At 55.2% G+C, this 14,735-nt stretch overlaps 5 protein-coding genes across 5 annotated transcripts; all 5 read left to right on the top strand.

Moving 5' to 3' along the window:
• Positions 1–1,161: 1,161 nt before the first annotated feature.
• AYL99_00132 (hypothetical protein) lies at positions 1,162–2,020 on the top strand (the record flags this gene model as incomplete). Its single annotated transcript, XM_018831648.1, has 3 exons — positions 1,162–1,296; positions 1,346–1,832; positions 2,013–2,020. 3 exons carry the CDS (start codon positions 1,162–1,164, stop codon positions 2,018–2,020), a joined length of 630 nt encoding a protein of 209 aa, XP_018697527.1.
• Positions 2,021–3,465: 1,445 nt separating this feature from the next.
• AYL99_00131 (hypothetical protein) lies at positions 3,466–4,524 on the top strand (the record flags this gene model as incomplete). Its single annotated transcript, XM_018831647.1, has 2 exons — positions 3,466–3,762; positions 3,868–4,524. 2 exons carry the CDS (start codon positions 3,466–3,468, stop codon positions 4,522–4,524), a joined length of 954 nt encoding a protein of 317 aa, XP_018697526.1.
• A 760-nt stretch (positions 4,525–5,284) lies between these two features.
• AYL99_00130 (hypothetical protein) lies at positions 5,285–6,967 on the top strand (the record flags this gene model as incomplete). Its single annotated transcript, XM_018831646.1, has 1 exon — positions 5,285–6,967. The coding sequence occupies one exon, from the start codon at positions 5,285–5,287 to the stop codon at positions 6,965–6,967; it is 1,683 nt and encodes a 560-aa protein (XP_018697525.1).
• Positions 6,968–7,747: 780 nt separating this feature from the next.
• AYL99_00129 (hypothetical protein) lies at positions 7,748–12,012 on the top strand (the record flags this gene model as incomplete). The annotated part of the gene is made up of 6 exons (XM_018831645.1): positions 7,748–7,939; positions 8,048–8,239; positions 8,297–9,119; positions 9,805–9,968; positions 10,079–10,350; positions 10,530–12,012. The coding sequence occupies 6 exons, from the start codon at positions 7,748–7,750 to the stop codon at positions 12,010–12,012; spliced, it is 3,126 nt and encodes a 1,041-aa protein (XP_018697524.1).
• An 862-nt stretch (positions 12,013–12,874) lies between these two features.
• On the top strand, positions 12,875–14,698 carry AYL99_00128 (hypothetical protein; the record flags this gene model as incomplete). The annotated part of the gene is made up of 1 exon (XM_018831644.1): positions 12,875–14,698. One exon carries the CDS (start codon positions 12,875–12,877, stop codon positions 14,696–14,698), a length of 1,824 nt encoding a protein of 607 aa, XP_018697523.1.
• Positions 14,699–14,735: the final 37 nt, after the last annotated feature.

The following is a 14,735-nucleotide window of genomic DNA, read 5'->3' as shown; positions in this document are numbered from 1 at the left end:
GGCAAAAGTGCAATCATCCAAGGGATCAATCAACGGCGTGCGGCAATCCCTATCTTGGGTGCGCTGTGCGGATCCTCGCTCCATACTGATATATTCTCCCCTGCAAGACCACCTGCACGATACGGACGACCTTCAATAGTCACCGGCACCATTACTTGAGCTTGTTCAAGTCTCCAGCTTTCTGTCTTTGTTCCTTGTTGTTTTGGCCCCCGGTCTCGTGGCATTGCAAGGGAGAATTAACCGCCCAGATACTCTGGCGCTTGTTGGACCACAGCTGCCTTCCTTTCATTCGCCAACACCTACCCTAAGGCAAACTCTCAGCACATGATGGAGCACGGTCTCTGGGGTTTCATCGATCCTCTCCCCTCCATCATTCAGAGCATTGCACATGTGCTTGAGTGACCATATGGACGGATGGAAGGGTGGCTTGCACTCGGCGCAGTGCCCTAGTCCAGAGTGACTTGGACCGTGTGATCGAGATCACTGGAAGCCTGGTTGGCACAAAAGGACCCGCCTCCATATCCTCGTGCCTCTTTTGCATTGGGAAACGTTTTCTCTTTTCACTCATGGTGCTGACTGGGGAAGTGGTGTTTCCGTCCGCCACGGGTATAGCCACGGCAGGCGGGAATGCGTCCGAAGACCACTCTACCATCGGTTGAGCTATTTGGCTGCATGAACCCCATTACCCTTTCCCCATGCATTCGCGGCCCTCTCTATCTGCATGCCTAAGAGGGTCCAGTTGCCCTAAACCGTATGTGCAAGCCCACTTGCAGCGGTACCAGCGGCTATTCCTCTGCTCAGAGTGATCGAACACCCTACACTTGCTTTGACAAAGCCAATAACTCCACTCTTACAAGGCCATTATCCGGTCACATAACTGCAAAGCCAACATCAATTCTGCCTTCCCGAAACGCGAAGGCAGACTGGGGACCATTATCTGCTCGTCACTGGGGCCATATAACAACCGGTTGAACAGGAAGACCAGAAAGTCAGAGATTTAGAGTCGCACTGGTGCACGCCTCTCAGTCTTCAACTCTTCGCCTGAAAGGAACCATCCGCAGTCTGGTTCGAATGCTTCGGGCACATTGGCCTGCGATTCTCCTGTTTGACAGTGCATCTTGTCGCTGCCTCCGTTTATAGAACGATCGTTCGGTCTTCTCGATGGCGCCCCCTGTTCTCCCGGTGCCAGAAGGCAGATCAGCCTCGCGATCCCCACGAATGCAGAAGTCACGCAATCCATTACGGAAGGACAAAGTTCGACAAGGCAAATTGATTCGCAGTTGGACAGATGAAGAGGTCCGCTTGATGGCTCTGCTCCTTCGCCGCCGACACTGACCGCTAACAGGAATCCTTTTTATTCCGGAGTCGGACACAGGGCCAGAAATTACCCTACAAGCACATCGCAAATCGCTTGGACAAAACCGAGCTGGCGTGTCGTGTCCACTGGCACCACATGACAGTTGGCCGGAAAGGCCACCGTGCCGAGGAATACGACGATGACAACATCTCTGACAATAGTGACGGGTCCGCTCCCCCGACAGTCCCGTCTTCAAGCCAGTTTGTAACGCACGGCAGCTCCAGCAACGCCCAACAAGAGGCGAATCTCCCGCACCCAACGTCACCAAAGCCCTGTACACTACCGAGCTTCGAGACCTTCATTCGAGACACCTTCCACCAGCGCAGTACCTCGTCGCCAGGTTCTCTGGTGGGTGATGATGTGGACAATGGCGCAAGAGAGACACAACTGCCAAACAGCAACAGATCGTTGCGAACACTTTCTGGGTCGTGGCTGAGAGACGCTGGAGCCACGAGCACATATCTTGAGCCGCAAGGTCGAGACCCACTCAACAACCACTTTGGCCTTTCCCGACCCTCACATGATCGGCATGGAAGGCCGTCAACTTTCAGTCCTAAATCCCTGTCAATTAGGCCCGTTGACCCTCCCCAAACACGAGGGGACAGGGTGGAGCACTGACGTGCTGACACGAATCTGTCATCTATTCATGCGTGAGGTTTATGATTCTTAGATCCAATCTGCTTTGGGACCGACGGCACACCCCAACGCACGTCACGAATTTCGTTCTCTGTTTTGAGACGGCTGCCCTCTTCATGGCAGTCAGTCGCCGATGGCGTGGTAGGGATTTTCAGGGACAGCATCGCGTGGATTGTCGTGGGGGCTGGGTATCTGCATGGTGCGTATTCAATTTTGGAGCCTCCTTAAGCACAAGATGCGAGGGAGGGAATATCCATGATTAGAGGTATGAAATGATTCTGGTCCGGAAGAAACGTTCATTACAAAACTGAGGCTGATTCGTCGGCTCGTCCTCTACTGGCTTGATTGAAGTATATCAAAACTTTCTCCGGCCTTCCTCGTCCGCGCCTTTCTTTACCTGGCAATACGAAGTCGTGTCAACTCCCTTGACGCTATAAGGTGGATCGCCCATGGCTTAAACCCCCAACACGCTCTGGTTATCGGAGGAAAACAACAGATCGGCGGCTACATTTCGATTTCTGGGCACCTTCCGACCCCGGGACGGTCGGACGTGGTCAGGCGTAGGGCGAGGGCGACTGGATGAGGGTGTCCTCCTCCGACACCAAGCTGGAAGGTGCTTTCTCAGGAGCCAACGCTGTGTTGTCGAGACTGAGGTGCTTGGGATGTTTCTTTCGGCGTAAAACGGTGGTCTCAACACCATGAGACTCCTAAGAGTCAATGGATCATCGCAAACCGGATAATTATACGAAGCCAATCAAATGGACACCATCATCCGCCACGATGGGGCTGGTGAGGCTCCCTAGGCATTGACTCGCCTGCTAAACGCCCGCATCTTGGCCGGTCGAATACATTCCTCCGAGTCCAGGCACCGCCAACACCTCTAAAACGCCTTCAGCACCTCTCCCGCACCCTCAGCGCCGCTTCCTTGCATGAAACATTGGGGGCTAAGGAATTCTGAGTCCGCTAATCGGCCGAACCCCTCCAAAATGATGCCACAACTACCGAAAATGAATACCCTGGCGTGTCGATCCACAGACATCCCTCTACGGAGTACTGTGCGAGCAGCTTTGCCCACTGGACCAGTGCTATCAGGTAGGTGTCAGGCGGGCACGTTGTTTGATGACAAATATCGAAGCACGGCACTTCATAAGGCGTAACCCACTCGAGCATAGCTGGGTGCATAAATCCTTAGGCCAGACTATACAAGATGATGGGATTTTGGCCAAGAACTAGTATAAAAAGGAGAAAGGTTTCCCATCTTCAGGTACAGACACATCGACAGATCTGTTAACATCTATTGTCTCTGGGACACTGGGCGACATAAACCCTCTTGACGTCACGACTTCCCCTTGTCCAATTCAGCCTGATTCTTATCTCCTGCTTCTGCCCCGCGTTTCTAGCGCTGAGTATTATATCGAAAGACGCCCATATTTGAGGGGAACAGAGGCACCTTGACTCAATCATCACCAAACATGGCACCTCAACCCATCAAAGTCGTATTCGGCGCCGCCTCGGTGGGCAATCGTGACCCGTGGATTGCAGAAGATTACCTCAACAAGGCTTTCACGACGCTGCTGGCTCATGGCTGCAAGGTCCTTGACTCTGCCCAGCTCTATGGCGAGTCTGAGAAGCGTCTCGGCGAGGTCAAAGCCGGCGAGAAGTTCATTATCGATACCAAGTGGATGGGCGGATGGCAGGCGGGGTGGGCGACCAAGGAAAACATCATCAACTCGGCCAAGTCAAGCATAGAGAAGTTGGGTGTCAAGCAGGTATGTTAGCATCCGTTCTGAAGTCGCTGGACGACTCGGTGGTTGAGTCCCCGACGTGGACGATTGAGGAGTGCTCTAACCAGGACTGACTGACTCTTCTCACAGGTCGACATCTTCTACATCCACTGTCCCGACGCCGCCACGCCCCTCGAAGAGACTCTCGCGGGTGTCAATGAGGTTTACAAGACTGGAGTGTTCAAGCGCTTCGGTCTGTCCAACTACTCTGCTGCCGACGTACAAAAAGTCTACCTCTGCAAAGCCAACAACTATGTCCTGCCCACCGTCTACCAGGGCAACTACTCTCCCGTGGCGCGCCGGCAGGAGACTGAGCTCTTCCCCACGCTGAGGAAATTGGGCCTCGCTTTCTACGCCTATTCGCCGCTTGCCGGAGGATTCCTTACGAAGACCGCTCAGCAGATCGAGGATGGCGCCGGCCGCTTCGGAAAAGAAGCCCTTGGGGGTATGTACCGGGACATGTACATGAAGCCGTCCTACCTCAAGGCCCTTTCCAAATGGGAACAGATCGCCAACGAGGAAGGCTGTTCACGCGCCGAGCTCGCTTACCGCTGGGTGACTTACAACTGCCCGCTGAAGCCAGAGTACGGGGACGCCATCATCGTGGGCGCAAGCACGGTAGAACAGCTGGAGCAGACGTTGACGGGGATTGAGAAGGGTCCCTTGAGCAGCAAGGCCTGTGAGGGGATTGACAAGATTTGGGAGGAGATCAAACATGAGGCGCCCCTGGACAACTTCAGTCGCTAAGGGACGACCCGTGGGAAGACCTTGGAGAGAAATGAGGATTGTCGTCGTCGACAGGGTGAAGATGAGGCGTCGTTCGATCTGCTTTAGACAGCGACGGAAGGGTCCGTCCCTCAGATAGATTGGTACAGTAGACCACGAAGCAACTGAGTTGTACGTGCTTGATCTCATTTTTGAAACCATTTAACCACAGGATAGAGTCTGGGGCTGTGATAGCGAGTCGAGTGAACACTGACTGGCATTGATCGTGGGGGCAGTGGGAAGGAAATAGGAGGGAGATAAGGGCGAATACCCCCCTTAGGTGCCCCTCCATTCTTCACCGCTACAAGACGGTACGACAGATGACGTGCTTTCTCGAACACACCCACTGCATGCAACCCTCAGTTCCTGCAGGGACCTAGAACGAACTCGAATCGATCTCTTCGCACGAGACCTGGCCTGATCCCGCGCTTACCAGGGGCGAAGGGCCGAAGGGGGTTCACCGATCTTGGCCTCACTAGCCCTCCACAATGCCCTGTCGCTGACCCCCAGGACGAAGATTCTGTTGGTCACGCTGAAAGACACCAACCAACTCTCTTACTTCTTCGTTTCCCTTCCCGCGACGAGTGATCACAAGGCACTGATCTCGTGCCAATGTCTCGTTGAGATTGATTGAGATGCGCTTTCTCTCAGGCTTTCAACTCTTCGTTCATCGTTATCCTTTTCCCGTCCGGTTGACCAGGTGTCCTTAGGCGATCATGCTTTTCAGCGTCACGAACCCAGAATGCGCGTCTTAGTCTTGCTATATCGACTCCTCCAGACCGCTGTGCCTGCGTACGGAGGGACGATCGAAAGAGCCCGGCGTGGAGGAGATGTTGGGTACTCCGCTGGTCTGTCCAGCCAGTATAAGCTGACGCCGGAGACAAGAGGAGGGAATGAGACACCATTATGGAAACACAATGTACCAGGCGTCCTCCGCGACATGTTGAATGCCTTGGACGTCATGCAAGATTCATACTTTGACATTTTCACGGGGACATGGCCTAATGCCATCGACTGGACCTCTGCGGTGATGGGGACACATGTCTCGGCCACGCTCGCCAGCATTGTCTCCTCCCTGGATGTATCTTCCATGGCCACCTGTTCTGACATGCTCTCGTGGCAGAACATAGTGGAACGATATTACGCGCACACGACCGTCTTCTATTTTGGCGAGAATGCGTTCGCTTTACGAAATCAGGCTTACGATGACATGCTGTGGGTTGTTCTTGGCTGGCTCGAGAACTTGAAATTTGCCGAAATGTATACCTTGAAACACTGGGACTTTCTCCAATCTGGACGGCGCGGCGAGGCGGGAATCGGGTGGCATGGTCTTCAAATCAGCCCGATGGCCGCTCACCGCGCCCGGATATTTTACGACCTGGCATCTGTGGGATGGGGCGAATCTCCCCGTGGGGGCGGGATGACTTGGAACCCCTATCTGACTCCCTACAAGAACGCCATTACGAATGAACTGTTTGCTGCGGCGAGCATTGCCATGTATCTCTACCACCCGGGTGACAACAACACTTCGCCCTATCTGGTACAAAGTGGGGATGGGCTCTCCAAACCTCATGATCCTGTGTATTTGGAAAACGCCATCAAGAGTTATAAATGGCTTATGGGGAGCCAAATGCGCAGTCCCAAGTCCGGTCTTTATCAGGATGGCTTCCACGTCACGGGTTGGCGCCGATACCCGAACGGTACCGTCGACCCAGGCACCGGAAACTGCGACGACCCCGATCCCATGGTGTATACCTACAATCAAGGCGTGGTCTTGTCCGCTAGTCGCGGTCTGTGGCTAGCCACTGGAGCCAGGAGCTATTTGGATGACGGCCATGCTCTAGTCGAGAGTGTGGTCCGGGCAACCGGGTGGCCCAACTCAGGCCCGATCTGGAGCGGGTTGGGCCGCGCTGGGGTTCTGGAAGAATTCTGCGACCACAGCGGGTATTGCAGTCAGGACGGCCAGACGTTCAAGGGCATATTTTTCCACCATTTGTCCGAGTTTTGCCGGCCCTTGTGGCCACAGGAAGAGGCATTCATAGCATCAGACAAAGGGGCCGGTTTTGACCGAAGCGTTTATCGATACCACCTCGCCCGCTGCGCTGCTTATGACAAATGGGTGGCCCATAATGCCAACGCGGCTTCGGCCACGCGAGATGCCGACGGGCACTTTGGGATGTGGTGGTCCTTCGAGGAGCCCGACGAGGACACGATGGCGGAGATTCGAGAGAGCACCGTTCTTCCGCCCGGCGCGGATGACCACCTCAATCCCCACCGCCCCGAGGACTGGCCGAAGCAAATCATCAACGCGACCGATAGAAACGATCGAGGAAGAGGACGAACCGTCGAGACACAGAGTGGCGGGTTGGCAGTCCTTCGGGCCCAATGGAACTGGCAAATGCATTTACAGCAGATTTCAACCTAAGAAACATCTACGGCGCAGGCAGGGGTTTGGTTCATATAGTTTTGTCAAGTCTGATGCGCCCATTAACGAAAGCATTTGACCGTTGACCTGATGCATCCGGGGCTCTGTTTGTGCCCTGTCGATCTTTCTCTCTCTCATTCTCTGTCCTCCTTGAACCATTCCCATCTGCCGCTGACACAAGCTCACGTCGTGGCTGTTTGCTCGGGTGGCAATTCTATCACATGTGCGCACAAAATGCAGCACCGTGTAACATGATTATATATCCTGCGTCGCGACCTGAGTTTCTTCCGAGCCCTGCTGCACAGGAATCCAGGCGGCGAAAGCGACAGAGTAATACAAAACGACTCTGTTCCTCGTCCTCGTCCCCCTTCTTCTTCTTCTTCTTCCTGGACATGGACATCGGTTGCGAACTCCAATCAAAAAGTCTCTTCCTGCAAAGTATCGGAAGTCGTGCGTGTGTGCGAGAGAGGGCTCGGAACCGACTCCTCGACTCTTCGACCGAACGGCGCCTGATTGGCTGCTCCACACTTGTGCTTTGGGCTGACGAGGTCGGATTAGGGCGGCCATTCATACGTATGTACGGCCGGGGCCGCGAATTGTCGGTGTGGAGGACCTTAGAAGCTTGGGATGGGTTGGCAATGAAGGAGGAGCAGGCTTTCGGTAAATCACCCATCCCAAGTATAAGAAGGCCGTCCAGTCCCTCGGAGGACAAGAAGGAGGAGAAGCTGGGAATATCCGAGTTGAGTTGCCCGGTTCAACGCTCGATATCAGACAGGAAAAATGGCCTCGTTATCCAATATCCCGCCTGACTCGCCCTTCACCTTGGACAACATCCCATTCGGATCATTCTCGACCAAAGAAGACCCAACTCCTCGGTGTGCAACGGCCATTGGCGACTTTGCGTTGGACCTTCGCGCGCTGGGTAAAACGGGCGTCTTCAAAGACGCCTCGGTGGCTGATGCCCTTGGACAGGTACGAATCCATTTCCTTCATTTCCATCCCAACGTTGCGCATCCGCCGCCACTGTGTGGACGAGACCGCTCCCCGGTGTGTCGTTGCCAGGCTCTAACCAGTTGACAGACCACCCTGAACACATTTGCGGCACTCCCAGCTAAGACTCGGACTGCTGCGCGCGAGGAAATCATCTCTGCCTACAAAGATGGCAAGATTCCTCACTCCTGCCTGCACAAGCTGGCAGAGGTGAAAATGCACCTTCCTGTCGCCATCCCGGAGTACACGGACTTTTTCTGTTCGCTGGAGCATTGCACCAACGTGAGTCTCTGCGGGCTGGAGACTGTCTCAAAAGCACCTTGCTGAATCCCTGCCCAGTGCATGCCTATCACCAACAGCAAAGTTCCAGACAACTTTTTCCACGCACCCTCGGCCTATAATGGCCGAGCGTCCAGTGTGATTCCATCACCATCTCTGGTTCGTCGACCGAGGGGCGTGTACTGGAAAGCAGGAACCAAGGAGCCCACTTACGGGGTGTCCCAATTCATCGATTTTGAACTTGAAATGGGGTACATCGTGTCCAAACCAGTGCCCTACGGCGAGACGATCAAAGTAGACAACGCACCAGACCACATCTTTGGCTTCGTGCTGTTGAATGACTGGTCGAGCCGGGATATTCAGATCTTCGAGATGCCGCCCCTGGGGCCGTTCAATTCGAAGTCTTTTGGCACCACCATCTCTCCCTGGGTCATCACCCTCGAAGCGTTGAAGGCGTTCCAGTGTGCGCCGAAGCACGAGACCAACCCGCTGGAGCACCTGCGATTCAAGGATTTCGAGCACGGCACCTTCAACATCAAACTCTCGGCCGCTCTCGAGCGAGACGGGAAACGACAGCAAATCTGCACGAGCAACCTGCGGTACCTGTACTGGACCCCCTACCAGCAGATCACCCACCACGCGTCCGCCAACTGCGGGCTGCGCACGGGCGATTTGATGGGCACGGGCACGGTCTCGGGCGACGGCAAGGACGAGAAGACGGGTAAGAAGTTCGAGTTGGGGTGTCTCTTTGAGGCGACGCAGCATGCCAGCCAGCCGATCGCCCTGGAGGGAGGTGGCACGCTGGGGTATCTGGAGGATGGCGATTCGATCATCCTCTCAGCCTGGTGTGAAGACTCGACGGGGCGGCGAGTGCTCGGGTTTGGTGAGTGTCGCGGGAAGCTGGTGGGACCCGATGGGCCGATTTCTGAATGACTGCCAGAGGGACGTCACAGTTCAGGTAGATAGGTGCTAATTGGAGCATGACATGTTCTCTGGACAGAGCAGAATGCTATTACTGTCAGGGCACCAGGGGTGGCATACATGGCGAGATGGGAATGAGTGCAGACGGCGGAGCATTTAATGGGAAAGCGCAGATACGGCGGACCAAGAAAACAGACATACATCTCGACACACCGTCGCACACCAGAAAATCACAATCAGTCCAAGGTCATCGGTAATTTGTTCTCGTTCCAGTTTTTAGAGGTCGTAGGTGGCTCTTCTGCTCAGACTGCCCTCATGTCTCTTTGATTCACGTCTCTCTAAGCTCCTCAAGCAGCGAACCTGAGCCGACGACTCCTGGCGTCCCTCGTCGCCACACTAGAATCCAGCCCACTTCCCCGACTGGTGGGTTGCTACAGTATGTATTAATTGATAGTCCAGCTAGCTAGCACCTCCGGGGTTGGTCACTAGGCTAGTGCTCCGTCGCGTCCCCTGTCGATGACCAAACTTTTCGCTTTCCAGCCCCAGTGGACCATCTCTTCCTCCATCAACATACGTTCGCAGAGTGAGGAATCCATCGTGTCGCCATGCACAGCAGTCACTAACCAGTCCTTCTGCTTCCTCTCTAGGATGGAGACAACTACCACTCCGATGCCTCGGAGGACGCAGTTCTCCAGCTGCGATGCTTGTCGCCATTCTCGACTGGCCTGTGACGCCGCTCGGATGGGCTATGATTCGGGGAAGCCTGGTTGGTCGGGGTCGTGCTCGAGATGCAGACGTCGGAACCGACCATGTACGTTCGAGGTAGGTGGGTGATGAGCTGTGTCTTTTTGGAGGTTCCCACGATCCAGTTACCGGTGGGGAACGAATGCATGAGAATAAAAGCTCACCTGCAGTGATCAGTGGATGAATAACATCAAGAAAAGCGGCGGTCCTCGATCACAGCGGAAGGGTCGAACCCCTTCCGTGACGGCAGTGCCCTCAGAGCCCTCGGAACGGACGTCAATGTCTCCCGAACGGGGACAGCGCGTCACGGACAATGATCTGTTGTTTGATCCTTCCGAGCCCGCCCTGAGGGATACCACTGATCATGCTCGGTTTAGTGCAGAAGTATCGCAGACAAGGTCTCAAAGTCCTCACACCGAGCCGACTGCCTTGGCTGCAGCATCTGCTTCGTATGTTCCGCTAACCCCCCCTCTGGAATGTGCAACTACGTCGATTAGAGACTGGCTCGACCGGATATATGAAAGCTGCTTCGACAATGTCTTTGGCTTTTGGATGGGCAGACACGCATGTGCATTGGTGTATGGGATCTCCAGAAATTTCAAGGAGGACATTATGCTGACCCCATCAGTGACGACCCCAACTGTAGCATCATCTCCCCACCGAGCGGATACTTCGCCGAACTGGACGAGGCCATCTTTGGTGACTGGGAGGCACGAAATTCGCTCTCAAATGCTCAGTCGCCGAGTAACTTGCTGCAAAGGTGGGACCAGATTGATGAATCCCTTCGACATGCCAAACGGTCTTTTGCGGCACGGTGGTTCCACCTCCTTCCGCCGACCGAACGAGCAGGTGTGTTACCGGAACACGTTGTCAGAGAATTTTGGCGCACGTCACGCAGGGACATGCTGAAGGTGGTCAACCGCGTGTCATATCGTTCTGCGCTAACCCTCTTTCTCTTCTCCTTGACACCGGTCCCTGTGGGGATATCAGAAGACGAGGAAATGGACGGTCTATCAGGCCAACTCTGTGTCCAGGCCGCATTGCAACAGATCCAACGACTTCGAGACGGGCAACGCAACTGCCAGTTCAGTGGATCCATGGTCATGCCCGCGTCTGACCCATTGACATGTCCCGCAATGAGGTCAACAGTGTCGGCCAGTTTCTTGCGGTCCGAAGCCCGGGCATACTGGGCGGCGTTGACGTTTGACACATCTTTCTCGCTCACACTGAACTTGAGATCAACCCTCACGTCGGGACTACATGGCGTGACGACTGAATCGTGTTGGCGGACTCTGCGAATGGGTGCCTCATCCTTCCACACGAGGACCGAAGAATGGCGCAGAAATCCCTTGTCCATGACAGAGGATCAAGTCTTACAAGTCATCGCCGCCGCGGCCGCAACAAAGCTGTATGTGTGGAAAATGATTTCTGTCTTGAAAGAAGCACTCAGAGAAGGATCCGAGGAGACGGAGGTGCGTCGCGCCTGGTCATCGTTCATTATCGGCACCGATATGTTTCGATCCACATTCCGACCACTTCTCAGCGATTGTGAACGACGCCTCCCGTTCCTCGGCCAAGTGGAGAGGCTGAACTGGTACGAACTTCAGCTGCACTATTACATGGGCATTCTGATCATTGTCGATGCGCTCGAAGTCGCGGACCGGAATGATCTGTTGTCCGAACTGACAGACGCAAAGCTGGAGGCCGAACATGAGGTCTTCAACGCGTTGGAATTCGGGCTAGACAGCCAATATACTGTTGCTAGAACACACCAAACGGAATCCCCCACAGGAACGCAAGCCCCAGACCCGGCTCACACAATCACTGCATCGTTTATCTCTCTCGACCCTTATCCGCTCCATGTCGTTGCCGCCGCCCAGCTGATGGGGAAAGTCGTCGGCAAACAGTACCGGCAGGGTCTTATCAAGTTGGAGGCGTACAAATATTTGAATGCGACTTTGCTCAGGTGCCTTGCGGAGTTACCTCAGACGTCCAAGTCCGTTCACGCTGCTCGGCAAAATATGGAGCATTCCCTCATAGAGCTGGAGGATGACTCCCGCCGGGACTCAGCGCCCGGAAGTACAGGCTGGCGCTCTGAGAGTTGGACATGACCACTTCCGTCAGTTGAACGATGAACTAAAGATGAACCGGAGACCTCACACAACCCCAGCCGAAGTGCGACACACGGGAAGAGCCCGATTATCAACTTCTGAAGACATGGGTACAGCAGCAGCATGCGATTTCAAGTTCTCCGCAGTTTGATGAGCGGGCAGGTTGACCTCTCGCTTCCCGGAACCGAGACTTGTTGCCGGAACCGAGGTTTTGAGCGGGTGTGTAACAAAATCGACACGGCTCTTCAGGGATGGTACCGCGATGTTTATTGCAATGGGAAGGAAAGGGAATTTACCTCGATTCTATCCTGGTTGTCCAATCGGGCGAATCCTTTCAAATTTTCCACGGCCCGGCACGATAACCGATGGCAATCTGCTGGCCCCTTCTCGAAACGGGTTATGATGATTGAGGAGGAGATCTTTGTATGGTCTTTCTCCACAGCGGGAACAGGATCTTGGGGGATCTTGCACGACAGCGATCGATTGGAGAACGGCAAAGGCTCAGACGCTCTGATCAATCCAAAAGGGAGACCTCTGACCGGCAAAGCACCAGCTGGAACTTGGTTGGCTTGGGAAATCAAGGGAGCTCTCAGACGCCTTGTCATCACAGATGGGCGCTTCTTGGGTGCTGCCTGAAAAGCTAGTACATTATTAATGGCTGATTGTTGCTTTGAGAGCCTATGCTGTTTTCCCCTTTGGGACAGTATAGCACATGCACGTGCCGCCACGGGGAGAACAGAACCGACAGTGATGTCATTGGCCCCGACGCTCCCGTTCCCCATTGCTCAACGGCCTCGATGTTCAACGGCCATTTCTTTCCTTCTCAGTCTCATCAGTCCCTCTTGACTGATCACCGCCGCCCATGCCTGCCGAATCTATCTTCCCGGACTTTGTTCTCGGCCACCCCAGACATCACCAGACGCGACCCCAGGGTGTGCCACATAGACAAAAACCCAAGGCACGGCCGCCCACAGGGTTGAGGGATAAAGTTCCGTTCTATGGCAAGCTCCCACACTATGCGGGCCCTTACGAGGTCGGGATCATCGACCTCGAGGTGCCGGCCAAGGACCCCAGGACTTTTTCAGATATCAAGCGGCACGGCGTTCATGCCCTTGCCCTAGAGACGGTGTTGATGACCATCTACTATCCCGCCCATCTGGACGTCAAATACAACGTCGACGTGCCATCCACGAGGCAAAGGCATCGCCCGACATGGCTGACACGACCGAGAGATCAGACGAGTCGCGGCTACGGCCGGTTCGCGGCTCTTCCGGAGCCGCTGATGATGGCCTTCTTCTTCTGCACCACCTGGTATACGAAAATCCCGGCATACAAAAATGCAAAACTGGCAGAACACTGGCCTCCGCCCGGAGAAGCTCCCACGGGCAGTCGGAAGGCCGTGGACATCGAAGGGGAACCCCCCGCCCAAGGCCCCGATAAGCCCAAATTTCCTCTGATCATCTTCAGTCACGGATTGGGGGGCACAAGGACGTGCTACTCGTCCGTCTGTGGAGAGTTTGCCAGCCACGGCTTTGTGGTGGTGGCGATCGAACACCGCGACGGAAGCGGCCCGAGAACTCACGTCAATCACTCTGATAGGGGGCCAGGAAGCCGGCCCTGTACAGAGGCCAAGGGTCATGTCGAGCACCGGAAAAAAGACACCAAGAGAGCCTATGACACTGTGGACTTTATTTTCGCGAAAAACGACAAGTACGACACCAGTCCCGGCCACCAAGTGGACCATGAACTACGCAACGCCCAAATCGATCTGCGGTTAGCCGAGATCGACGAAGCCTATCAGATATTGCAAGAAATATGTGCCGGGGATGGCGACCAGGTGGCGGCGAGAAACCTGCGGGTCAAGCCCGCCATCGGTGCTTCGCGGGTTGGTCTGGCTGGCATTGACTGGTCGTCCTGGAAGGATCGATTCTTCACCGAGGGGGTCACCATGGTTGGACATTCCTTTGGGGCGACGACGACGGTGGAGGTGCTCCGACAGAAACACCGGTACAAATACATGACGCAGGGAATCATCTACGACATCTGGGGCATGCCCGTGCGGCCGACCGCTGAAGAGCGCGACAGCCGCATTCGAGTTCCGCTGCTGGGGATCAACTCCGAGGCATTCATGTACTGGCCCGACAATTTCGAGGTGGCCAAACAAGTGACGATGGAGGCGCTGCAGACGGGACATCCCGCATGGCTGCTGACCGTGCGCGGGACGGTGCACATCTCTCAATCCGACTTTTGTATCCTGTATCCGCAGCTGGCCAGCTACCTGATGAAGACCACGATCGACCCCGTGCGCGCCATCGACGTGAACATGGACGCGTCTCTGGAGTTTCTGGCCCGCGTGCTGCCCCGGGAGGTGCACCACGAACAACCCTTTTTGAGACGGATGAGCCCGAAGAAGCTTCTGGACGGCGCCCCCTTGGAGAATCTGCCGACCGAACATCGACCGGACAAGAAATGGACGGCGGTGCGGTTGAAGGTGGAGCACGAGGCCCGGAAACGGCTCACGCCCGGCACGCGGAAGCGGTACTGGGAGAAGCTACAGCAGTCGCGGGACGGGGAGATCTGGCTGCACATCAGCCCGGACAGTGCGGCCGGGTTGGAAAAATGCGAGACGTGCCGGATTCCGCAGTGGACGGAGATTGACAGGCCGAGTTCGAGTGAAGGGACGTGATTTCTCATTCTCGGACAGATCTGGTTGCTCACGGCGA

Source organism: Fonsecaea erecta, assembly GCF_001651985.1.
Source record: "Fonsecaea erecta strain CBS 125763 chromosome Unknown Scaff1, whole genome shotgun sequence".
NCBI classification, from domain to species: Eukaryota; Fungi; Ascomycota; class Eurotiomycetes; order Chaetothyriales; family Herpotrichiellaceae; genus Fonsecaea; species Fonsecaea erecta.
Note: the sequence above shows the minus strand (reverse complement) of the source record. Positions and strands in the feature narration are given on the sequence as shown.